The sequence below is a fragment of the Polyergus mexicanus genome, unplaced genomic scaffold (assembly GCF_030449975.1).
Source record: "Polyergus mexicanus isolate NDT 795.1 unplaced genomic scaffold, iyPolMexi1.0 SCAF_11, whole genome shotgun sequence".
NCBI classification, from domain to species: Eukaryota; Metazoa; Arthropoda; class Insecta; order Hymenoptera; family Formicidae; genus Polyergus; species Polyergus mexicanus.
Window position 1 is genome coordinate 6,887,777 of NW_027223331.1, and position 20,593 is coordinate 6,908,369.

The following is a 20,593-nucleotide window of genomic DNA, read 5'->3' on the forward strand; positions in this document are numbered from 1 at the left end:
ATCGTATCTCATCACATGGACATATATAAATCTCATTGTTGAAATTTTGTGAAATAGAAGCTTTGCGCATACTATTTTTTCAGTTTGACGTATCATGCAACATTCAGAGTACACAGGGGGAAAAAAAAAAGCGCACTAAAAACCGTAAATGTAAACTGGATCTTCGGTTTGGCTAGGATGCTTTTAGTCGGTGTAACAAATATCTCTCTATCGTCACAGTTTTCAAAAAAGCATCTATAAAAAAAATAGCGTATATTTTGTTGCGATACAACGTATATAATTGCATCTATACGTACTATCCCTGCGTATGTAGTAATATGGTAAATATCGATAACCATTGCATTTTTGTGTACTTTGTCGATAATGCGATAATATAACTTGGGTATTTAATATGTCGATGGATAAAATTTGTGGACTTTTTTATATTTTTTAAAAGTCATAATGTTAGATATAAAATAATTTATATAAATCCATCTCACTCTTTCTCTCTTTCTCTCTCTTTATACATTAAAACATTTTTTTTTGTCGTAAAAGAATATCTAAGTTGATATTTTATTTTATTAAATATTTTTAGTTTTATGTTATATTATAACTTTCTCAAGTGTAATACAATAATCAATAATTATCTCAGATAAGTTTTGAATATTTAAATTCTTTCAATATATAAAAGTTTTTTTTTCCATTTTATTATTTACAATTTTCTCAGCAAGCCTTAAGATTAATTCTTTCTATATCGATTATCTTTTACTATAGTGTGTCGTAATGTTTTTTTTTTCTTTTAAGACGAAAGTTTTAGATTTAGAAGAACAAATAAAATGGAACTACGATTAAAATTAATCAACGTCGGAGAAATCGGTCCATTTGTCATTCTCACTAATGAGAAGATGTGCAGTATTGCCAAAAAGCTCCGCACGTTTGTAAAGATTCGCGTATGCGTCTCTGCGGCACGTTGCAGAAAATTTATGGAAAATATTTTTCGCGCTGCAAGCGAAGACCGAAAATGTCGTCGATTTTTCTCACGCGTCGGACATCCGAGATAATTATCGATTCGCGAGGATCCCGGACAAACAGGACTGTCGCGCACTCGAATCCCATTTTTATTCGAACTACTACCGCTATCAACGGGACTTTCCGAAAGATCCGCTGGATAGAGAGTGAAGGAGAGCGTTAGAAGCGGGGAAAATCGAAGGAAAAATCGTAACGTTCACGATTAATAAAACGCGCTTGATATCATTATCCTCGAATCTGATCCTTGCCGGCAAATTTCTTTGGCGACCTTATGATACGCGTTTTATCGTGAAATTTAATCTTTACAGGAAACGTCTATAAATCTGTGACAGCGAAGCTATTATATCCGGGAAATATATTTTTATATTTCATTACAACTTTACTGATCAAATGAAGCTATATATAAAAAATTCCCGCTTTATCCATATCATATCTTACTTTCGTATAAATTTGAGTTATCCGTTTGCGTGCTTCCGATTCTTTTCTCGAAACAATTTTTATTGATGTTTAATGTTTTATCCCGCGTTTATATTCTTTCCGAGCAGAATTACAATATATGAAAATCACGTATACGAGAGGCATCCCGCATGAGATCCGCAACGACAGTGGAATTACTGCGAATCGAATGAATTAGCGCGCGCACTTTGTTACAGTCATTAGCGGATCTATTGAGTTAATTACCGTTTGTTCGTGCAGCTTTAACCGCTAAAACATATCGAGCTTCAGCAATTAGTCGAACGGACTTCTCGCGATATTGCATTCGCAGATCAAATTAAAGAGCGATTACGATACATCGTGCAAGTATCGTCTGCGTCCCATGGATAATATAATCAAACTCGCCGACGATCCGCGCGTGCCTCGCGACCATAGTCAATTTACGGTACAAAAGCCATAGAAAGTTTGCGAGAATTAACAGCGCGACTCGGCGGAGCGAGTATCTTCTTCCCGAGAGAGAAAGTCGAGTAAATTAATAAGTTTGGGAAGCTGCCAAGAGAAGGAAAGATCGTAAGCGCACGCGTCGCCAGATGGGGAGCTTCTCTTACTTTAGGGCTTAGTGGCAGGAAATTTAAATGACGATTCGCTTTACCGCACCGCCAGCAACGATTAACAATTGCGATAAAGTGCAGACGATAAGCATCGCGAGATAAAATATATTGATGAAAAATTTGCATAAAATATATATATATATAAATACACATAAAATTTTATCGCGATTATTTTATGACTTTTATGAATTTCTTCGATTTTGAATCGATTCTTCTTCCTAATCAAAATGTATTGGGCTACTGATGATTTTTGAGGGATCAAAATTGGAAAAAAAAAAATAATAATAATAATAATATCTAAATTTAACGTATGCGATGGATGATCGCGCTATTGAATCACCAGATGAAATGTAAAGGCTATCGTTTAGAATATTTTAATGATTTTTACCTCGAATTGAATTGCTTGGTATGAAATTCTCCTCTGGAGTTTCAGGAATCGCGACATCGATTGCGTCGCGTTTCGAAAACGTTCTACGGGAGACTCACTAGATAAAGGCGTAACGTAGTTATACGACGCTTTACAAACAATGCAACAAAAAGTATATCACGCTGAAAGAGCTCTGTCGAACTCCGGAAAATGCCACTCGCTATAAATTGCGGCAAATGCGTCGCTCCACTTTCCCGTTAATCAATGGCGAAAGTTGAGGATAGTAAACTGGATCACACATTGTTCGTATTCTCTCACGCGACAGTTTCTTGTTGTCAAATCATCGTAAGTCGCGAACAATGCGACCGCGTCCGGATTTATCGCGTCGTATTAAGCGGCTAGAAATATTGAATGCGGCAAATATTGTGACGGTTACACAAATCGGTACAATTTTGATTTCAATTTATTATACATGCCGCTTAACAAATCTGCGTAAAGCGATATTTATGTTTACTATTTATCAATAATCAATCTATACAAATTTACGCCGCGCACAGTCGCACGTATTATCGTGTTGCATTTTATGCGCGAATTCGCGCGATTTATTATTTACACATATATACACATTAATATACATGTATGTGTTACATGTACGTTTAATATACATTTTTATTATTATGTTATTTCTGTTATTTAGAACAAATGTGAAGAAAAAGAACTGCCTATTTTATCTAACAAGATATAGTTTTAAAACATTCGTTTTAATTTTACAAATATAAACATATGATATAAATATATAATATATGTGAAATATATACATATACAATCTTTAATATGCAATATTGAAATGCATTTCCGCGGTTGATTTCTTGCCCGAGAGAAATACCATTAACTGGTCTTGTTTGTGCGAGAGATGCACGTGTCTCGTTTGTTAGAGTTTCCATCTCCCGAGAGGCATAATTCGTATAATTTTCATATCGAATCGCCACCGACCCCCCACCGTAAATCTTACGCTTCGCTCGCATCTGCGTGTAAAGTCCCGTTTTGAAACGCGTTTTAGATCTGCTGTGAGAATATTTTTGAAGCGCGGAGCCCGTTTCGCCCGTCAGCAACGTGTATCAACCCACCATCGATGATCGTAAACCGGCCTCGATATTTTCCCCGTCGGTTCTCTAAAGGCCTTTAATGGCACTCGTAAGTTCGCCGTTATGAAAAACCATCCCGGGAGATCACGTGAATGTCACCGGGCGCATCGTCGATAAATGTAAGGAGAGTGCCTCTAAGAGAAAGAGTATTAATGTCTCGCAATTTTCCACAGGACGATGTCATCGCCGTTCTTAGAAATATTTTCTTTGCACGCGGACGTTTAGGTTAACTGTAAGTGTACCCTGTACATTTTCTCCTGCGATTAAGTTAATTTTTACAATCGATAAATAAACTTTAAAACACCCCAGACGTACTACCAACGTATATATTAATAAAATAGAAATTTGGAAAGTAGCTTAATACAAAAATTTTGATTGCGTAATAATTTGTATAAAAAATTCGTTTTCGTGGTTTTTTTTTTTTTTTAATTTTATTTTGAAACATTATTTTCTATCAACGAGTTGATCCATCGTAAATGAACAACTGTGTCGTAGATTTACATATTTATTTATTATTTTTTATTCTTACAAGAAATATTATGTGTGTATGTATTGCGAATACTTAATGAAAAGGGACAATTAAAACAGAGTGAGAATTCACTAGCGGGATCAGATTGATAGTATTTACGAGACGTATTGCCGTTTTTCGTTTCTCGGATATAGAACGCGGAAACTCACGAGTATGTATCGCGATGTAAGTATCGTGTTGCTTTCATGTTATTCAAATTTCAGAATAAATCAGGATCGACGATATCCCGGCACTGCTTACAAGTTGGAATGTAAAGTTTTCGAACGTAAATTTCTCCGTTCCACCGCCATTCTGATGGTTCCATATCGATCGTCGTTTGAAATATTGCCGAGCATCGTAATTGACCCTTCGTTAGTAGTACCACTTTGGCAAGAGCTGTGCCAGCGATCGAGTAGCGTCTGATGGCATTTTCATAGCATTATGTCGGAAATAATTTAAAGTTCAATACTTAATATTTTTGATTAATATTATATATTTTTAAGATGCGCGAACGGTTCGTGCAAATTAATACATTTTACAATGTGCATTCTTCACTTAATGACATATTAATAATGTACATTGTAATAATATTTTCAGGGCCCAATCTACTCTAGCATTATGAAAAATTTATGATTTTTAGGAATTTTTTTAAAGAATATTTACGGAAGAAATTGATCTCTCTTTTTGGTGTTTTATTTATATTTTTATTGATGTTTAAATAATATATCAGTATTTTCGATTTTTTTTTTTTTTTTTTTTTATACGAACCTGTGTAGTAAATGTTCAAAAATGACGGTGTGTCTTCTACTCCTCGCGTAATTGTCTGAAATGAAAAAAGTCGGTCTAATTTGATACCGTAATATTTTTAAACATTAATAAAAACATATTTAAAAAGATTAATTTTTAATATTCTTAAAAAGATATTTCTGAAAATCATTAATTTTTCATATTATTAGAGTAGACTATGCCCTTAATTTTGCCATTTTTAACTTGAACGATGACAATTTAATTATTTTATTATTAAAGAGATATTTGAATCTACGAATGATTCCCCGAACATTATATAAATATCTACATATATTTTCACAATCCACTTATCCACTTATTTGTTTAATGTACGCCTGATTAATCAATTTTGCGCGTGGATTATTGTAAAGATTAACCCTCCGAAGGGAATCGAACCGAACCTGTGTGCGCGGACGCGCATTAGATACGCTTTTAAACGGCATAATTAAACGCGACGCGCGCATTTCCGCATTGATGTTGGTGGTCGCCGCTGCGAATGACAGAAATAAAGGCCGAAATCGCTGCCTTGACACGAGGTAAACGCGCGCGTCAGCCCGGCTCCCCTCTCGGCGATTATATCGTGCGTCGAGCGCGTTCTCCCCCTCCGGTAATATTAATCGCGTATAAAGTGTTTAGCCATTTTATACGGCCGTGCGCATCAATGCGCCGGCGGCGGGCAGACGCGCGTTCGGAAATTACGTGCATTAAAGCTAAACAACGTAACGGCTCGCGTAATAACAACGCCTGCCTTTAGCGCTTGTGCCGCGACCGCGCGCACAATAATGTAGCACAGTCATGAATACTAAATGCAAATGTTACAAGCAAATGAAACAAATGAGAGCCCGCCATCACGGTGCGGCACGACACAAGGCGGTGGCGAAACAGCAATCTTGCGGTAATTGCATTAATTTTGAAGCCCTGAGACGGCTTAAGCGGGATATGCGTCGTGTCGGCGAGGAGAAACGCGATCTAAATATTCCGTCACTGGGATTCGTCGTTGTTTCGGATGCCGTTTGCTTACGTAAATAAGATTTTTCTGATCTCTGTCACACTGCCGAAACGTAAGCATCGGATTATTCCGCGTCGCACAGAGCCTCGGATAAAGGTTTTTATTTGCTTTCTTGCGTTTCGCTTGAAGAAAAAACACTCTATAAAATTGCAGCTGTATAAGAGACATCGCAATGAATATTGAAATTTTAAATATTATGTTATCGCGGATAGAAAAATGTACACAAAGATTCACGTAAATTTTATTTCATAAATTTTATATGATGTAATTATTCCATAATATTCTCTTTAGAAAACCGCAGTTACGTAAGTAAGACAGATGGTAGTTTTAAATATTAGAATATCAGATGTCGTATTTTATTGTACATAGAAAAATCTTAAATTTTATTTAATTAAACCACGTTAATGTGCACGTATATCTTTATTCAATCGCAATGAAAAATATATATATATATATTTTTTTTTTAATCTTTTAAAAACTGTTAAGTTGAGCATGAAAAATGAAGTATTCATATTTCTTTAATGATATCTATGTATTATATTAAGAAAATACTCATTAATTGTGTAATAGTTTGTACAATTTTAAATCACCAATAGGAGAAAATAAGATCAAAGATTAAGAAAGAAACAGAAAACACGCGAACTCCGGCTTTTCTCTGTCTTTCGAACTTGGGCGGAATTGCATTGTGTTAGTTGTTTTGAACGACTAATACCTAGGACTTTTTATCAGACTTGGCTCAACTTGATTCTGCTAGCGTATCTTCCCATTTCGAAACGGAAGTTCTTTTCCCGGAGACGACGATGATGACGGTGAAGAAGCCCGCTCATAAGCCCCGGTTCTCTCCGACCACGAAATTCATGAGAATTCATTTAAATCGGAAACTAGCTCCGCGGAAAATCATCTTGAAATATTCTGGCACGATTTACATGTTTGCGCGACGATCTGTTCTTGCACGGAACGGGAAGCTTTTTCATATTTCCGTTTCCGGGTTCGTCAATGTCTCTCCGTTCTTCCTCTTCTTCCCGTTTCCGATTCCTTTCTGAATTTCTACAGCCGGATTCAATATCTCTTTTTTTTTTTTTCATAATATGGCAAATAATATAGCGTGAAAAGTGTGGACTTTTATCGTCTTCTAAATCTTTCTCTTTTTAAATCGAAATTTTTTTTTATTTAATTAAATAGCACGAGTAAGGCGATGTTAAGAAAATTAATTTTACAAATTACTGACTTACGTTACTCGCTTAGCTTTGAATAATAATAATAATAATTAAAAAAAAATTCAACTTAAAATAAAAAAAAAGAAGAAAAATGACGCGGAAAAAATATCCAGTAAATAAGGAAAATGTCCCGGACACTATAATAGACTTTTCGTCGCGTCGACGATGACAGATCGAATGTAATCACGTTGTCACGTGCCGCGAATCAGAAAACACGCGAGACCGAAAAAATCCCACGAGGACGGATGCTGTGTAATTCCATGTAACAGTCGTTGAGACCGCTATATAACAACACCGACGTAGACGGAAAACTGTTTGGTGCTCGAAATAACGACGTAATCGAGACACCGAATCTTCACATGTACGCGTCGTCTGTAGCAGTTAGATTTCATAATTAATCGCCTCGTCCTCGACGCAGACGTTTGTCAAGCTTCTTTATGGACGAATTCTACAACTCGGCTCGAATAGAGTTTCCGTTCTAAATCGCCGTAGACGATAGTCGTATGTCGGCAAATTTCATTCCCGGTGAATGCATGAATTTTTGAATATTACGAGTGCGACTTGAAAATGTGTGACAAAAGTTTGAAATGCTCACGCTTACGTCTTTCTTCCGTGAAAAACAACAGATAAATCGAATATATATAGAACGCAACAATTCAAGAGATATTCGAAAAACGATTAAATAACATTTCAAGATAGTCTTAAAAATGTTTATTCTTATTATTAATTTTTATCTTCATAAAATTGTTCTTATATTTATTAATCACAATTTTATGTTATAATGCAGTTTTCAAAGCTTTATTAGTATATGTGTAATATATATAAGAATAATTTTTTATATATAAAAAAAAGAAACAATTATTAAGAAAAATTTTGTGTTATATATAAGATATGGAAGAATTAATGAAACTCTTTAAACTTTTTGGAACAATTTACTAATTTTTCACTAGTCCAATTATGCAATTTTTATATAAGGAATGCCCCGAGGAAAACATTTGAAAACAATCATTGTTTGTCCAACGAAGGACGTTCGATCTCGTTATAAATATAATGGCTTTTCCTTTTGTCGCTCTAACTTATTCGAAATAGCTTTGACGAGCACACAATGTCTGTACGCGATTTCATGCAATTATGCATAGATTAATTTCAAGGCAACATGACTCCATAAACGCCGGAAGAGCAGTCTTACACAATTGTAACGACTAACTGTACAAGGTTCAGAAAATTTTAGTATTTAATGAAAAGAGGAATATTTTTACGATCTTTTACTCCTTTTCGTCGTGGAAAATTAAAATTTTTTTGTTATCATGAGATTATACCAACTCACAGAAAAATATACATATTTATATTTATTTTTGTTCCTAGGTTAATTTGACGAATAGATAATTGGTAATGTAAAGAATAAACGATTTGTTTTTAACAGAATAATTAGAATCATTTTGAGATAATATTTCGCGATTTAATTATTATGAAATTTTCATATAAACTTTATCATAATAATATAATCAATTTATAAAGCTTTATATGATTATATAATAATATATAATTAGAATCTAATATATATATATATATATTTATAATATTAAGTTTGCAATATGTAATTTGCATATTGCATAATATAATGTAGCTATACAATCAAACTTTTGTTTTACTCAATTCCATATACATGCTTATGTGGCAAATATGAAATATTGTATTAGGGGAATAGCACAAGAAAAGAAAAGATAGATTATAAAAAACTGCAAGTAAATAAATTATATGAAAGTTCGTCCATTTTACTTATAACAATCGTCAGATATAATTATATTACGTCAAATCTCTCTCTCTCTCTCTCTTTTTTTTTTTTAAATAAAAAAATGGGATGAAATATTTCTATAAATTTCGACAGCTTTTTAATGAGATACCTAACAGGTACCTTGCAAACTTTCATACACTGCATCATCTAAATCCAATAGGTACGTTTCACATATATACTTCCGAGAGAATAAAATCAATGTTGTTGCAACATGGCTTGACGTAGTAAAATTGTTAACGATTTACTTCGGACATTCATTCATAATGATGAATCACGATATAACACAACGTGAAAATCCGCATTATATGCGTGTCTCTTTAGGAATATGCCTCGTTAGAAATTATATCGAGAGAGAACTATTTTTTTAATATTATAAAGATATTAATATATATTTCGGTGCATTTGATAAAATTATATACATATACTGGATTTTATTATATATCAAAATTTTATTAAAAAAATATTATATATTATAATATTATATTTATACAAAAAAAAATGTGTGTAAGATAATATTATTTATATACATTCAATTATATCATAAAACTTTTTTGTTAGCTTTTTCAAAGAAACAATTATAATTATGTACATATCTTTTTTTCATACACGAATATTTAAAAGAAAATTTATCAAAATTATATCTCCGTATCGAATGACCGATTGTAAATAGTTATTAAAATTTAATCCGCCGTTTGGGAAGCAACACAATGCATTCAATTGAAAACTCAGAAACGGAACAATTAATTACGCTATATTAATCGGGTTTGTTCAATGCGAATTAACGCGAGGAAGAATCCATATTAAGATTTTTTTATTATTACATCTCACGTTCTCGAGCCTAAACATGCAATTAAGCAGATAGCACACAAACAGAGCAAAATTTAATTTACTTCTGTATGCGTCGCAGCAATACGCAGAGTTATTTTGCAGAAATTTACGGATTAATTTACGGACTAATTTATACTTTATGTCGAAACAAGAACTATTTTCTGTAATATCTTTGACACTGCAGGTAAATTATTCAGTGCAGGAAACTAATGAACAGACATATATAAACGAGTATAATATTACTTTGTTTTAGCTTCAATAAGAATTGCATTGAAGGTTAATTTAACTCTTTTCTAATGCGCAATTATTATTTAATTTTATATATATATAGTTACAGTTTACTACTATATATAAATAATATATATTATTTATTATAAGAGATATTGTTATATAGATTTATTATTATAAATAATAATTAATATACGACCTTAATTTTATTAACGCGCAAAGCAAATGTTTTCATCTTCTTTGCTACTTGTGACAGTCTATAATATATGATATCTATCAGTTTTAATATCGTACGTTATTATTTGTTTATCGGTTATTAATCGAAATAATTTAATTAACGATTATATACGAAGATATTTATCTTAATATATATTAATATATTTTTATTATATTGTGCAAACAAGATTTTGAGAAAACTTTTAAAATATATTGAACATATGAACACACAACCCTCTTAATCAGCTTTAGCATATTGTAGACGGTTTAAGGGTAACGTAGGTAATTTTTTCCATGTGTGTGAAGTTGATTTAACGTAATTAAACCTCGCTTCAAACAAAGTCGATCACTTTCAAAATGTTCACATAAGTGGAACGACAAAGGGTGCAACTTTGCCGTCTTTGACCAGTTTTGCGTTTAGCAATTAATTTTCAGCTTTATTACGCTTAAACGAAGACACGTGCGTTCAATGACTTTTTCGTCAATTTAATACTCAAGATTATATTTAAATTAGATAATTCGATGGTTAATTATAATTTTATAGTCAGTTTCTTGTATTTGTGTCATATTTTTACATTTATATACATTCTGGCAATAATATTTATTTTCAGGAAATTACAAAGACATTCTGCTAATTATACGAGTACAAAAAAATACCTGTTAATAAAATAACGATTGGAAGGAAAATTATAATCAAACGTCACAAATTGATAATAATATAAACGATAACAATTAAATTATAACGTATTTAATCATTATTTGAATTTGACAGAGAATTAATAAAATATCTAGATTTGATAATTTGGCTTTAACAATTTCAACGCGATTTTTATCGTGAAATAACAAGGCGTGCTACGTTTCGAGTATCTCGTTGTAAAATGACGAAATTATTCTCTCGTGCAAATTTTATTCATGCTTGAGATACGCAGTTTCGCATATATAAAGTTTTATAATATATCAAATTTTATTTGCACACCGTAGCTTTACCTGGAATACCCTGTGTACATCACACTTTACCATGATTTTGTAATCACGTGATATTATATTACATACATATACGTAGCAATGTAACTGATTCCGAGTGAGATCGTGAACTTTTCGAAAATTCCCATATGACGATGTGGGTGCGTTTCTCGTTTCCGGCTACTTGAAACAATCGATCATCTCGTAATGTTTTTCCCGAACGACATTGCATATTCACCGTAAATTTAGAGATTATTTTAGGACACACACACATATACAACGTATGCACTCAAACACGGTTGCGATTTTGATTTGTGGCCGGCCAGACAGCGACGCGGCATTTTGACACACGTTCACCGTACGATCGCCGGTAATGTCGCCGGGATTTCGGAATATCAAGGCTTCTCGACAGAAAGTCGATAGGATGTCGCTGAAAATTAATGAGCCAATCGTAGGTATGTAACTGGTACTCGCGCTACCGTGGAATAATTAATGATGTGAGCTCGACTCCTCGCGAAACTTTCGACGTCGCAAATTCGCGAAAGGAAGTCACTCCCAATCCCCGCTGACGAGTACATATTCAAATATTTCTCTCATACAAGGTGTATCAATTGATAGAGAACGTGTGAAAGAGGGTATAAGGTACGTTGAATGAATTCGGTGATTTTTTAAACGAGGATACGCGATATATTTGATGAAAGAGACACATTTTCGCGGCGATCAATGGCTTCGAGAAATCATTGCGCAATTCAATTAGATCTCTCTGCGTAATTTACAATTATCACAGACACGAAGGAGAATCGTCAATAATGCCAAATTAATTAATCAATATTATCTCCCTAATATGTAGTGTGATCTGATGGATTAATGAAATCCCGTTTCTATCTCCGACAATGCCTGCGTTTTAGCTATCAGTATGATAAACAATGCCTTCCAATGTGTGCATTTATGTCATTCCTGTTGTAATTAAATATTCCCTAAGAGAACATTTGGTATGTGCATATATGTTGTGACGATTTGTTAAATTATCTACGTTCTTTACCGACTAAACATTAATCCTTAGAAAACTGCGATATTTCTACAATCAAGACGAACGAGCACTATTGATAACCAAAGTATTTCACGCCAAAATATTCTGAGACAGATAACTATTAGATGTCTAGAATATTTTATATATATATATATATATATATATATATATATATACAATCCAAGACACAATAATTCTGTTCGTGTAAAATATGTATCCGTTATAAATAAAAGAGATATGAAAATATAATCTCTTATAGAAAGAGATATTTTTATTATTAGCTTTTCGACGAATTATTTTCGAAAATATTATTATTTATCGAGAATTTTACTCAAGATGTGAAAGAGATTTTGAAAGGGACTTTGGGAGCAAAATAAAAAGCTCTTCAAAGGGATGTTAGTACAAGAGAGAATTTGTGCTAAGCGCGACGTGGGATCGAGCTACGGTGGTGGATTTCTCTCCTCCATTATACGAGCGATAATTCCGGAGGTTCTATACGTTCTACCCAGGTCATCCAAGCCCATCGATATTCGAGGCGCGTCTTGGGCGGCCACAAATATCGACAGGTACGGAGATAACGCGAGCACACACCTCCGCTTCATTGTTCTTTGCGCCGCGCGAGCTTCTAATTACGGCGCCGGGGGTTCGCTCTCGGCGTACCGCTTGATTTGCGCGGTCCACGGACCGATGGTGGCGTTACGTTAATTACACGCGGACAGGTACATGGTTTTGCCGGACACGTCAATGCTTCATTAAGCCGTACCTCGGATCCCTCGGCTGCCGCACGAGCGTATTCCGACGAAGTCCAAGTTTCGTCGGCGATTAACGCCCACCGCACAACCCAACTTGCCAAACTACGTCGTTGCGAAAATATACTTCAGATTCAACGAGCGCGCGTACTAACGCGAATTTTCGCATGTCTGACAATGGTCGAAATCGACAATACGTATCGCGTTTATATACGTATAATTTTACCTTTCCGCGGTAGCAGGCAATTCAATAATTATGGAAAAAAATTTTATTTTATTTTATTTTATAAAAAAATGAATGATCTTATTTTGAAAAATAAATAATCTAATGCGTTTTTCATATCGTAAGCTGAAAGAGTTTAAACATTTTAATATGATAATACGGGGGTATAAGGAGGAAAAAATAATGCAATGAAAAGAGATAATCGTGGAAAATATTAATATTCGTTTCAATAAAAATGCAAATTAGTCTTAAGATTCATTTACAATATATTTTAAAGATATAATCTCAAGATATTTAAAAACATTCACGGAAATAATATCTTAGATTTTCAATATACTTTCGCTCGTGATGATCTAATATTATGCAGTTATTATTATCCGGATTATTTATAGTCGGTAGAATCTTATTTTATCTCGCACCACGCAATATCGCGTAAATTTAACGAAACGGCGGAAGTGCAGCGCACAAAGCACCATTCGCAACACGGAGAACAACGAGTTAATATCATCGGGCTCTGGCACGACGATCTATTTCCCCATTCAGAATTGATATTTCTGAATTATACTCGGCGGCGGGCGAATTATCATTTACGATGTCGTTTTCGCTGTGGCTGTAAACATGGAAATACGACCGTCGTACATATTATACGGACACGCCGGTGCCGTGCACGCACGCACGCACGCACGCACGCACGCACGCTCACCGCATGCGTTCACGCAGGCAGATAACCGCGGACGAACATTCATTGACCTGCGGTCGAAAGTGCATCACGCGCTTCCGTTTCCGCGGCTTTGACCCGAGTTGTTTGCGTTCTTCCTGAATAATATGCGGCTGATATAATCTTTGTCGAGAAACAGACTTCAAAGGATAGATATAAGTAAAGGATTTCGCAATTCGTAAGAATGTAAAGTTCCGAGAATCGGCTGCAGATTAATGGAAGAGAGTAAGAGAGAGCGCATAATTATATTCTTTTATATTTGCGAAAATTGAAGTACACGAGATTATAATTTAAATGATGATAACAGTTTAAAAGATATGTTTTATTTAATTCATATTTTTTTTTAATCGTGACGCTTCAAATTATTTGATCCAGAAATAAGAATAGAAATAGATCAAATTAGTAAACATTTTTTTTTTATTTTTTTTATTTTTTATTTAAAGAAACAACTTAAAAATTTGCCGACAAATTGTTCAAGAAACAACGTTGCAGCTTATAAACAAAACCGTCTTTGTAAAAAGAAAAATGACAGAGAAATAAGAAAAACGATATAAAGAGGATTAAAATCTGACGCTTTGGAATTTTAATCTTTTTCGGGGGGGGGGGGGGGGGGAGGGGGAAAAAAATATCAATAGTTGTGCAATGATCTATACAATTTGTACTTGTATTAATGAGATATTTTATTCTGAGAAAAGAAGAAACAATGATTTTTGGCGATAACTTTTAACTCGTAATATGAAAAATTACGAATTATCTTTTCGGCACAATACGACATTAAAACAGATTTAGATTCATAGTTATTCAAATCATTCGAATAGCTGTGGAAAGCGTGTGCACGCGACTTAATTAGAAATTACAGCTTTTGTGGGCGCTCCGCGCAAGTTAATCCAAGGCAATAATGCAAGGGGCTAATAATACCCTCGCCAGAAACTACTCCGAGTAGTATACAGTTGGCTCGAGCAGCAACACTACTGCATTAAAGGAAAGGAGATAAACTTCCTATAAACGACTGTCTCCTTCTCTCTCTCTCCCTCTTACTCTTTCTTTTTTTAGCTTGCAAAATATTTGCACCAAAAATTTGATGTGCGAATTTATAATGAAAAAGGTACATAAAAATAATGACGAAGTAATAAGATAATAAGATAATTAGATAAATTATTTCTAAAAGTTTTATTCACACGCAGTAAATTTATAATTTAATAATTTAAAGATAGAATTTCAAAGATGATGTAAAGTAAAAAGGCTATTTATCTTATTATAATATAGAAATTATCTGTAGAGAGAGAGGGGGGGGAAGATAAAAAAAGTTTGATATAAGATACGGAAAATATTATAGAAAAAAAGGGGGGAAAAAAAGACGTAAATTATGGCTGCTATACAAAAAAGAAAAAAAAGGTAGACGAAAACTACGGCTATGGTTCTCACGATATATTTTTATACGAAAAATTTAGTGCATGATCTTATAACGAAAAGGAAGTGAGAGAGAGAGAGAGAGAGAGAGAGAGAGAGAGAGAGAGATAAAATTATTATCTTATTATAGTTTAACGATTAACTAAAAGGATTAAAAAAAAAGATTTGATTCAAAGTACGAAGAATGTTGTGATAAAAATATCTTGGCGCACCCCAATGAAAATGAAACATTTTTAATATGTTTCAACAAGCTTGTATGCATTTATGATATGACGCAAAGTACGCGAATGTAGTTAGATATGCATTCGTTAGGCGAACATTGCATTCGGGATGCATCAGTAAATGAGTTCGTTCGACAGAGACAGAGAAGCGATGTAATTGAAGAGACGAACACGGGCGCGATATGCAACGCGGTTTGGATCACCGGACTAAAATACGGACTATAAGAGAACGTGCGCCACCCTCTTCTCTTCTGCGTTCACTTCTCATGATCTCTTTGTCCGATGGTTAGTGCTCCTTTGTTCGATTCGTGTTTTCGGGTCATCCTAGAATTTGCCGCTGAATTGTTGGCACGCCGAGTTTCGGTTCCTGTGCCACACCACGAAACCGGCGGATGCCCACGAAAACCAACGATTTCGTGCAATGCCGTTTGCTCTCTCCTCCCGTTCATCGGTCGTCTCGGTCCAGAAACGCGCGAGATAGAGTTTTAAACCATGGGTCAGCTATGGGAATAGTCGATGGGAATAGTAGATGGCTTTAGTTTGATTGCGGTGTACAACTCCGAAGAATTAATCTTCGGATTAATCTTCTCTCACGTGTTCTTTTTTTCTTTTTAAGTTTTGTGCAACTATATAAGATTTAATATATGTATATGCGAATGTTACACGCAAAAAAATATTGCTCATGTTCGCGAAAATAATAATTGAAAGCACAATAAAACACGAATCATTAATAATAACAAAAAAAAAATAAATAAATAAATAAATAAATCTTAAACCATCATCGAAGCATACTCGAAGCATTGATGAGATAATGCTGGCATGAAATTAATAAAGGAATGAATTTGCATTTCTTTCTTTTATTTCTATTAAGTTATAAATTTATTTGAAAGTTAGAATTGATGATGAAAACTATGACTGATATGAAAACAGATTGAAAAAGTTTTAGAAAAGATAATAATTTTATGTATCGTACATTTATATTTCTTATCAAAAAATAGACCAGTGAGATAAAACAATAAAACAATTTTGATAATTAAGCCCCGTGCATACAGATATTATGTTTCATACACATACAAATTATTCTCTATTAAAAATGTGAAATAATATATATAATAACTTGTATAATAAAAATATATTATCATTATTTTATTTATTAATTATTGATACTCCACAAATATCTTTCTCTTCCTTTCATGATAAAATCGATCAGTTTTATCATTAACTCAGTTTATACAACATCCTATACGTGACAAGTCTCCAATAGAAACGTATCGTTTCAAGATTAATCTGCACGTGTAAATGTATTCAGGCGTACATGGCATTCTGCAAATTGCTCCGCGAAACACGTCTTTCGCGTCGTTACGGGATTTGCGGCTGAATTATAGAGAAGGAGGCTTCTACAGAAGGAGCCGAGGAAAGCCGGCGATATCTGCAAACTGTGAACTGCCGAAAGGCCATTTTATTACAATAGCGCGGAAGCTGTAGGAGAACGAGAATCGTAATCTTTGGATCGTAGAACGACGTGTCACGGCTCGGTGATTGTCGTTAGATGGAAGAGGAACTTTATAAAAACGAGTTCTCTTTTCGTAGAGTTGTCCGATTGAACTCCTACTTTCCCCATTTACTTGAGTACTTCCGCTCTCCCTATCCCTTTTTCCCCTTTTCCCTCGTCTTATACTTCTGCCAGAGAACTTCCTGCCGCATTCCCGCAGATTCTTTTGTCCGGATAAACAACACGTGTAACGCACTTCTTTCATTCTATTACGTGAACGTTCTCTATCGCAAAACATGCAGTTTTAAGTGTTGTTAAATTAAAATTATATTAAATCAGGATATTTTTTTCTTTATAACATAAAATTGCGACATACGCAATTTTCTATTTACTTAAGAAAATATTTCACGGATTCTATTATTTCGAATAAATCTCTACATTTTCATAGAAATAATAATCTCTCGAAATAAGTCTTTGAATAGGCGTTTTAACATATACATTTTTTATATTTATTATATTCTGCGTTTAATCCTTGTCACGCGCAGCGTATGATACATATTTTACCTAAAATATAATTCTTTTTATTCGTATTTTATGCGAGATATATCGATTTGCATTAATGATTTTGATTTTTTTTATCTGTTTAAGCAGGTACCAAAATGGACGCCGAGGCAGCGTTGTTGGAAAATTCGCCGACTTTGTCGACGATCTCGTCGGATTCCACGGATGCAACGTATTCCGGACCCGGCTCGCCCTATTCCCCAGAATCGCCGATCATTGTCACGTCCTCTTATAAAAAAAAGCGTGACAATGAAGTCACGCCTAGACCAACGCCCAGGCATCTATCCAGCAAGCCAAGCTTCCGGATACGACCGCCATACCTCATGATCTGCATAAGCATCATCGAGGTGAGTGAATGATCGATATATGAGCTGCATCAACATCGTTGAAATGAGTGAATGCCGGATGTGATAAATAGTTATGTAATTACGAGATGACATAATAATTAACGATGTAATACAAGACCATCTTGTATCTTTAAATCATTATACTTGACAGTAACAGCTGTTATTTACAAAAATGTCGCGGTACTTTTTCTTTTGCGTTAGGTCGTCTCTCTCACATGCACTTTGTTATTTTTTTACAACGTCTTCATATTCATATTTCTATATTTCTATTCGAACCGACTGCTGTTCTTGCTAGAAAATAAAACTCTCTCATCGGATAGGACGCGAAATATATTACAGACATTCCGGCGGACGTAAGTCGAGCGGAAAAAAATGGTCACGAAGCGTAAGCTTGAGGATTTCTCATTAACAGAACCAACCGTGTCGTGTTGAGTTCTCGAGCGAGAGGACGAAAGGAAAGCGTAATGGGAATCCTTCCCAATTATACGCGTGAATTCACCAGAGAATATCCAAGAACGATACCCCGAGAGATGTCTGACGGTGAAAACTCCAAAAAGTGCGGAATCTCTCCGTGTCTTTTTCGCTCGATAATAATCTCGGAAGCTCCGCGCGCGCTTTATTTTGCATTTCAGCCGGAAAATGAATAAGCAGCGACGGATACGCGCAATAAAAATGCGCGAATTTAAAACCGCAAAGTTATACCGTAATTTCTTACTCGTTTACCACGGAATACGACGAAAGTTAATCACTTAGTTTCATTCTCCCCCCCCTTTCTTTTTTTTTTTAGTCGTTGCCGCGAAACGAGATCAAAGAGAATGTCCATTACAGATGCTTCTTTCAGTCTAAGCTCATTTTGCAAAAAGATATGAAAATTAAGTATATACACGGTGGGCCGAAACGTTCCGGACTCTTTGAGATTTTATAGGAAATTTTATTCTAAACAAAAAGTTTTTTTTAAACATAGGTCGAAAAATGCTTCCTTAAAAAATTAGCGTCCAAAAATTCCTGAGAAATCGCGGTTATTTTATGCATTTTTATAAATATTAGATTATAAAGTATATGTTTTTTTTATCAAAAAGTATGCGTTACGTGTCATTGCGCAATTTAAAACATATCGGAAAATAACTGCGCAATGATACTTAACGATATCGTTAAAAGTTATAGAATAGACCTTTAAATATACTGCACATGTATCATAAATGTAATTTTTAATTTTAATTAGTATTATTCAAACAGTAACATTATAATTTCGGATTTGATGAACAATTAATTCTTCTGTAAAAGCGATAAATTTAATTTCAAAATTAATATCGTACAGATATAAAACGCTGAAATTTCGCTCGAAGTGAAAAGCGAATGTAATTCCGTAAGTGGCATTTGAAAAAGGGAATTCATTTGAAATTAATGATTCTCGGATTACTGAACCAATCCTAAAAAAATTTAAATATTTGAACTTAATTAAAGCTAAAGTCGGTGAGAAACTTGATAAGATAATATTAGTGCATGATTTATGGAAGATATAGGATATAATTGCATTACAAAAAATTTATATACGTATTTTTTTAAACAAGTCTTGATAAATATATCACATAATACGACGCTTCATAAAGTAACATGATAGTTACCATTAATTGAAAACATATATATCAATTTTCGCGCGCGATAATATTAATTCTCAGACATTTGGTTGGGAATATTTATATAATAAAATTAGATGCTATACCAGATTCTCATAATCAGATAATCCTGAATAAAAATTTTTTTTTAACTTGTAGAAATTATAGAAAAGTTGTAGAGAAGAAAACTTGTAGAAACAAAAGTATAAAAACGATATAGACGTACAAATTTTGTTTTATGCCAAAAAGTATTATTAAATCTCTCAAAATTTTAACGATTTGCCATAAAAGAAAATTTAATATGGATTCATAAAAAATAAAATTGTCATTATTAGAATAAAATGTACATACTAGAAAAATTTTTGGATAAAAATATTTTAAGTATTAAATAATTTCTAATTCAATAATTATACATATATGTGTTTGAAATATGTGTTATCTTAACGATAAACAATGATTTTTGAAATGACTCACACAGCGAAGTCTTCTTTATGTATACTTGTATAGATAGAGAAATGAGGTAGAGAGAGAATTAAATTGTACATTTTTTAATTTAATGAAATACTCAGAAAGTAACGATATTCGAGAAAAATTATTAAATAATTTTTTTCTGACTCGCATATATAACAATATTCGAGTCGTGAAATTTTACTCGCGGAAGAATCATTTGCAAACGGATGAACACGTGCGCTAAAGTATGTAAACCTAAAACCGCGGAATTAAAGGCGGCTATTAATTCACAGCCGCAGTCGGTGAATTTCAACTTTAACGCGGCAGTATTGTCTGGTGAAAATTCGCTGCAAGTGGAGGATATAATTTGTAATATACGAGACAGCGTGTGTAAACACACGTTTGAGAATATACGCCGAGGTGCTTTGCACTAAGGGTGGAAACGAAGAGCATCGGCAACGTTTTGCGCGATAAAAAGGAACGAATCGCAATATTTATCGCCTCGACGCGATTCGCCTCCGCGAATCGTTTCTTGAAATTTAAAAGACTTTGCGTCCGAAACGCAGCAGCAAGTGTAGAGCAAATAGATGAAAAATGATAAAGCCATTACATTTCATCTTTAACAGGATTTATAAATAATACGCCTATAAAATTAAATGC

At 33.9% G+C, this 20,593-nt stretch overlaps 1 protein-coding gene across 6 annotated transcripts in view; it reads left to right on the forward strand.

The window, feature by feature from the left end:
- The window catches only part of Rho-6 (rhomboid 6), a 154,552-nt gene that overhangs the window by 124,624 nt on the left and 9,335 nt on the right, over positions 1-20,593 (forward strand). For 4 of the 6 annotated variants that reach the window (XM_070304234.1, XM_070304237.1, XM_070304235.1 and 1 more), the window contains one exon: positions 17,611-17,867. In XM_070304234.1, coding sequence (XP_070160335.1) covers positions 17,611-17,867 — 257 coding nt within the window. Of the gene's footprint in view, positions 1-17,607; positions 17,868-20,593 lie in introns of all 6 variants that reach the window. The other 2 variants (XM_070304240.1, XM_070304239.1) reach the window with 1 other exon arrangement.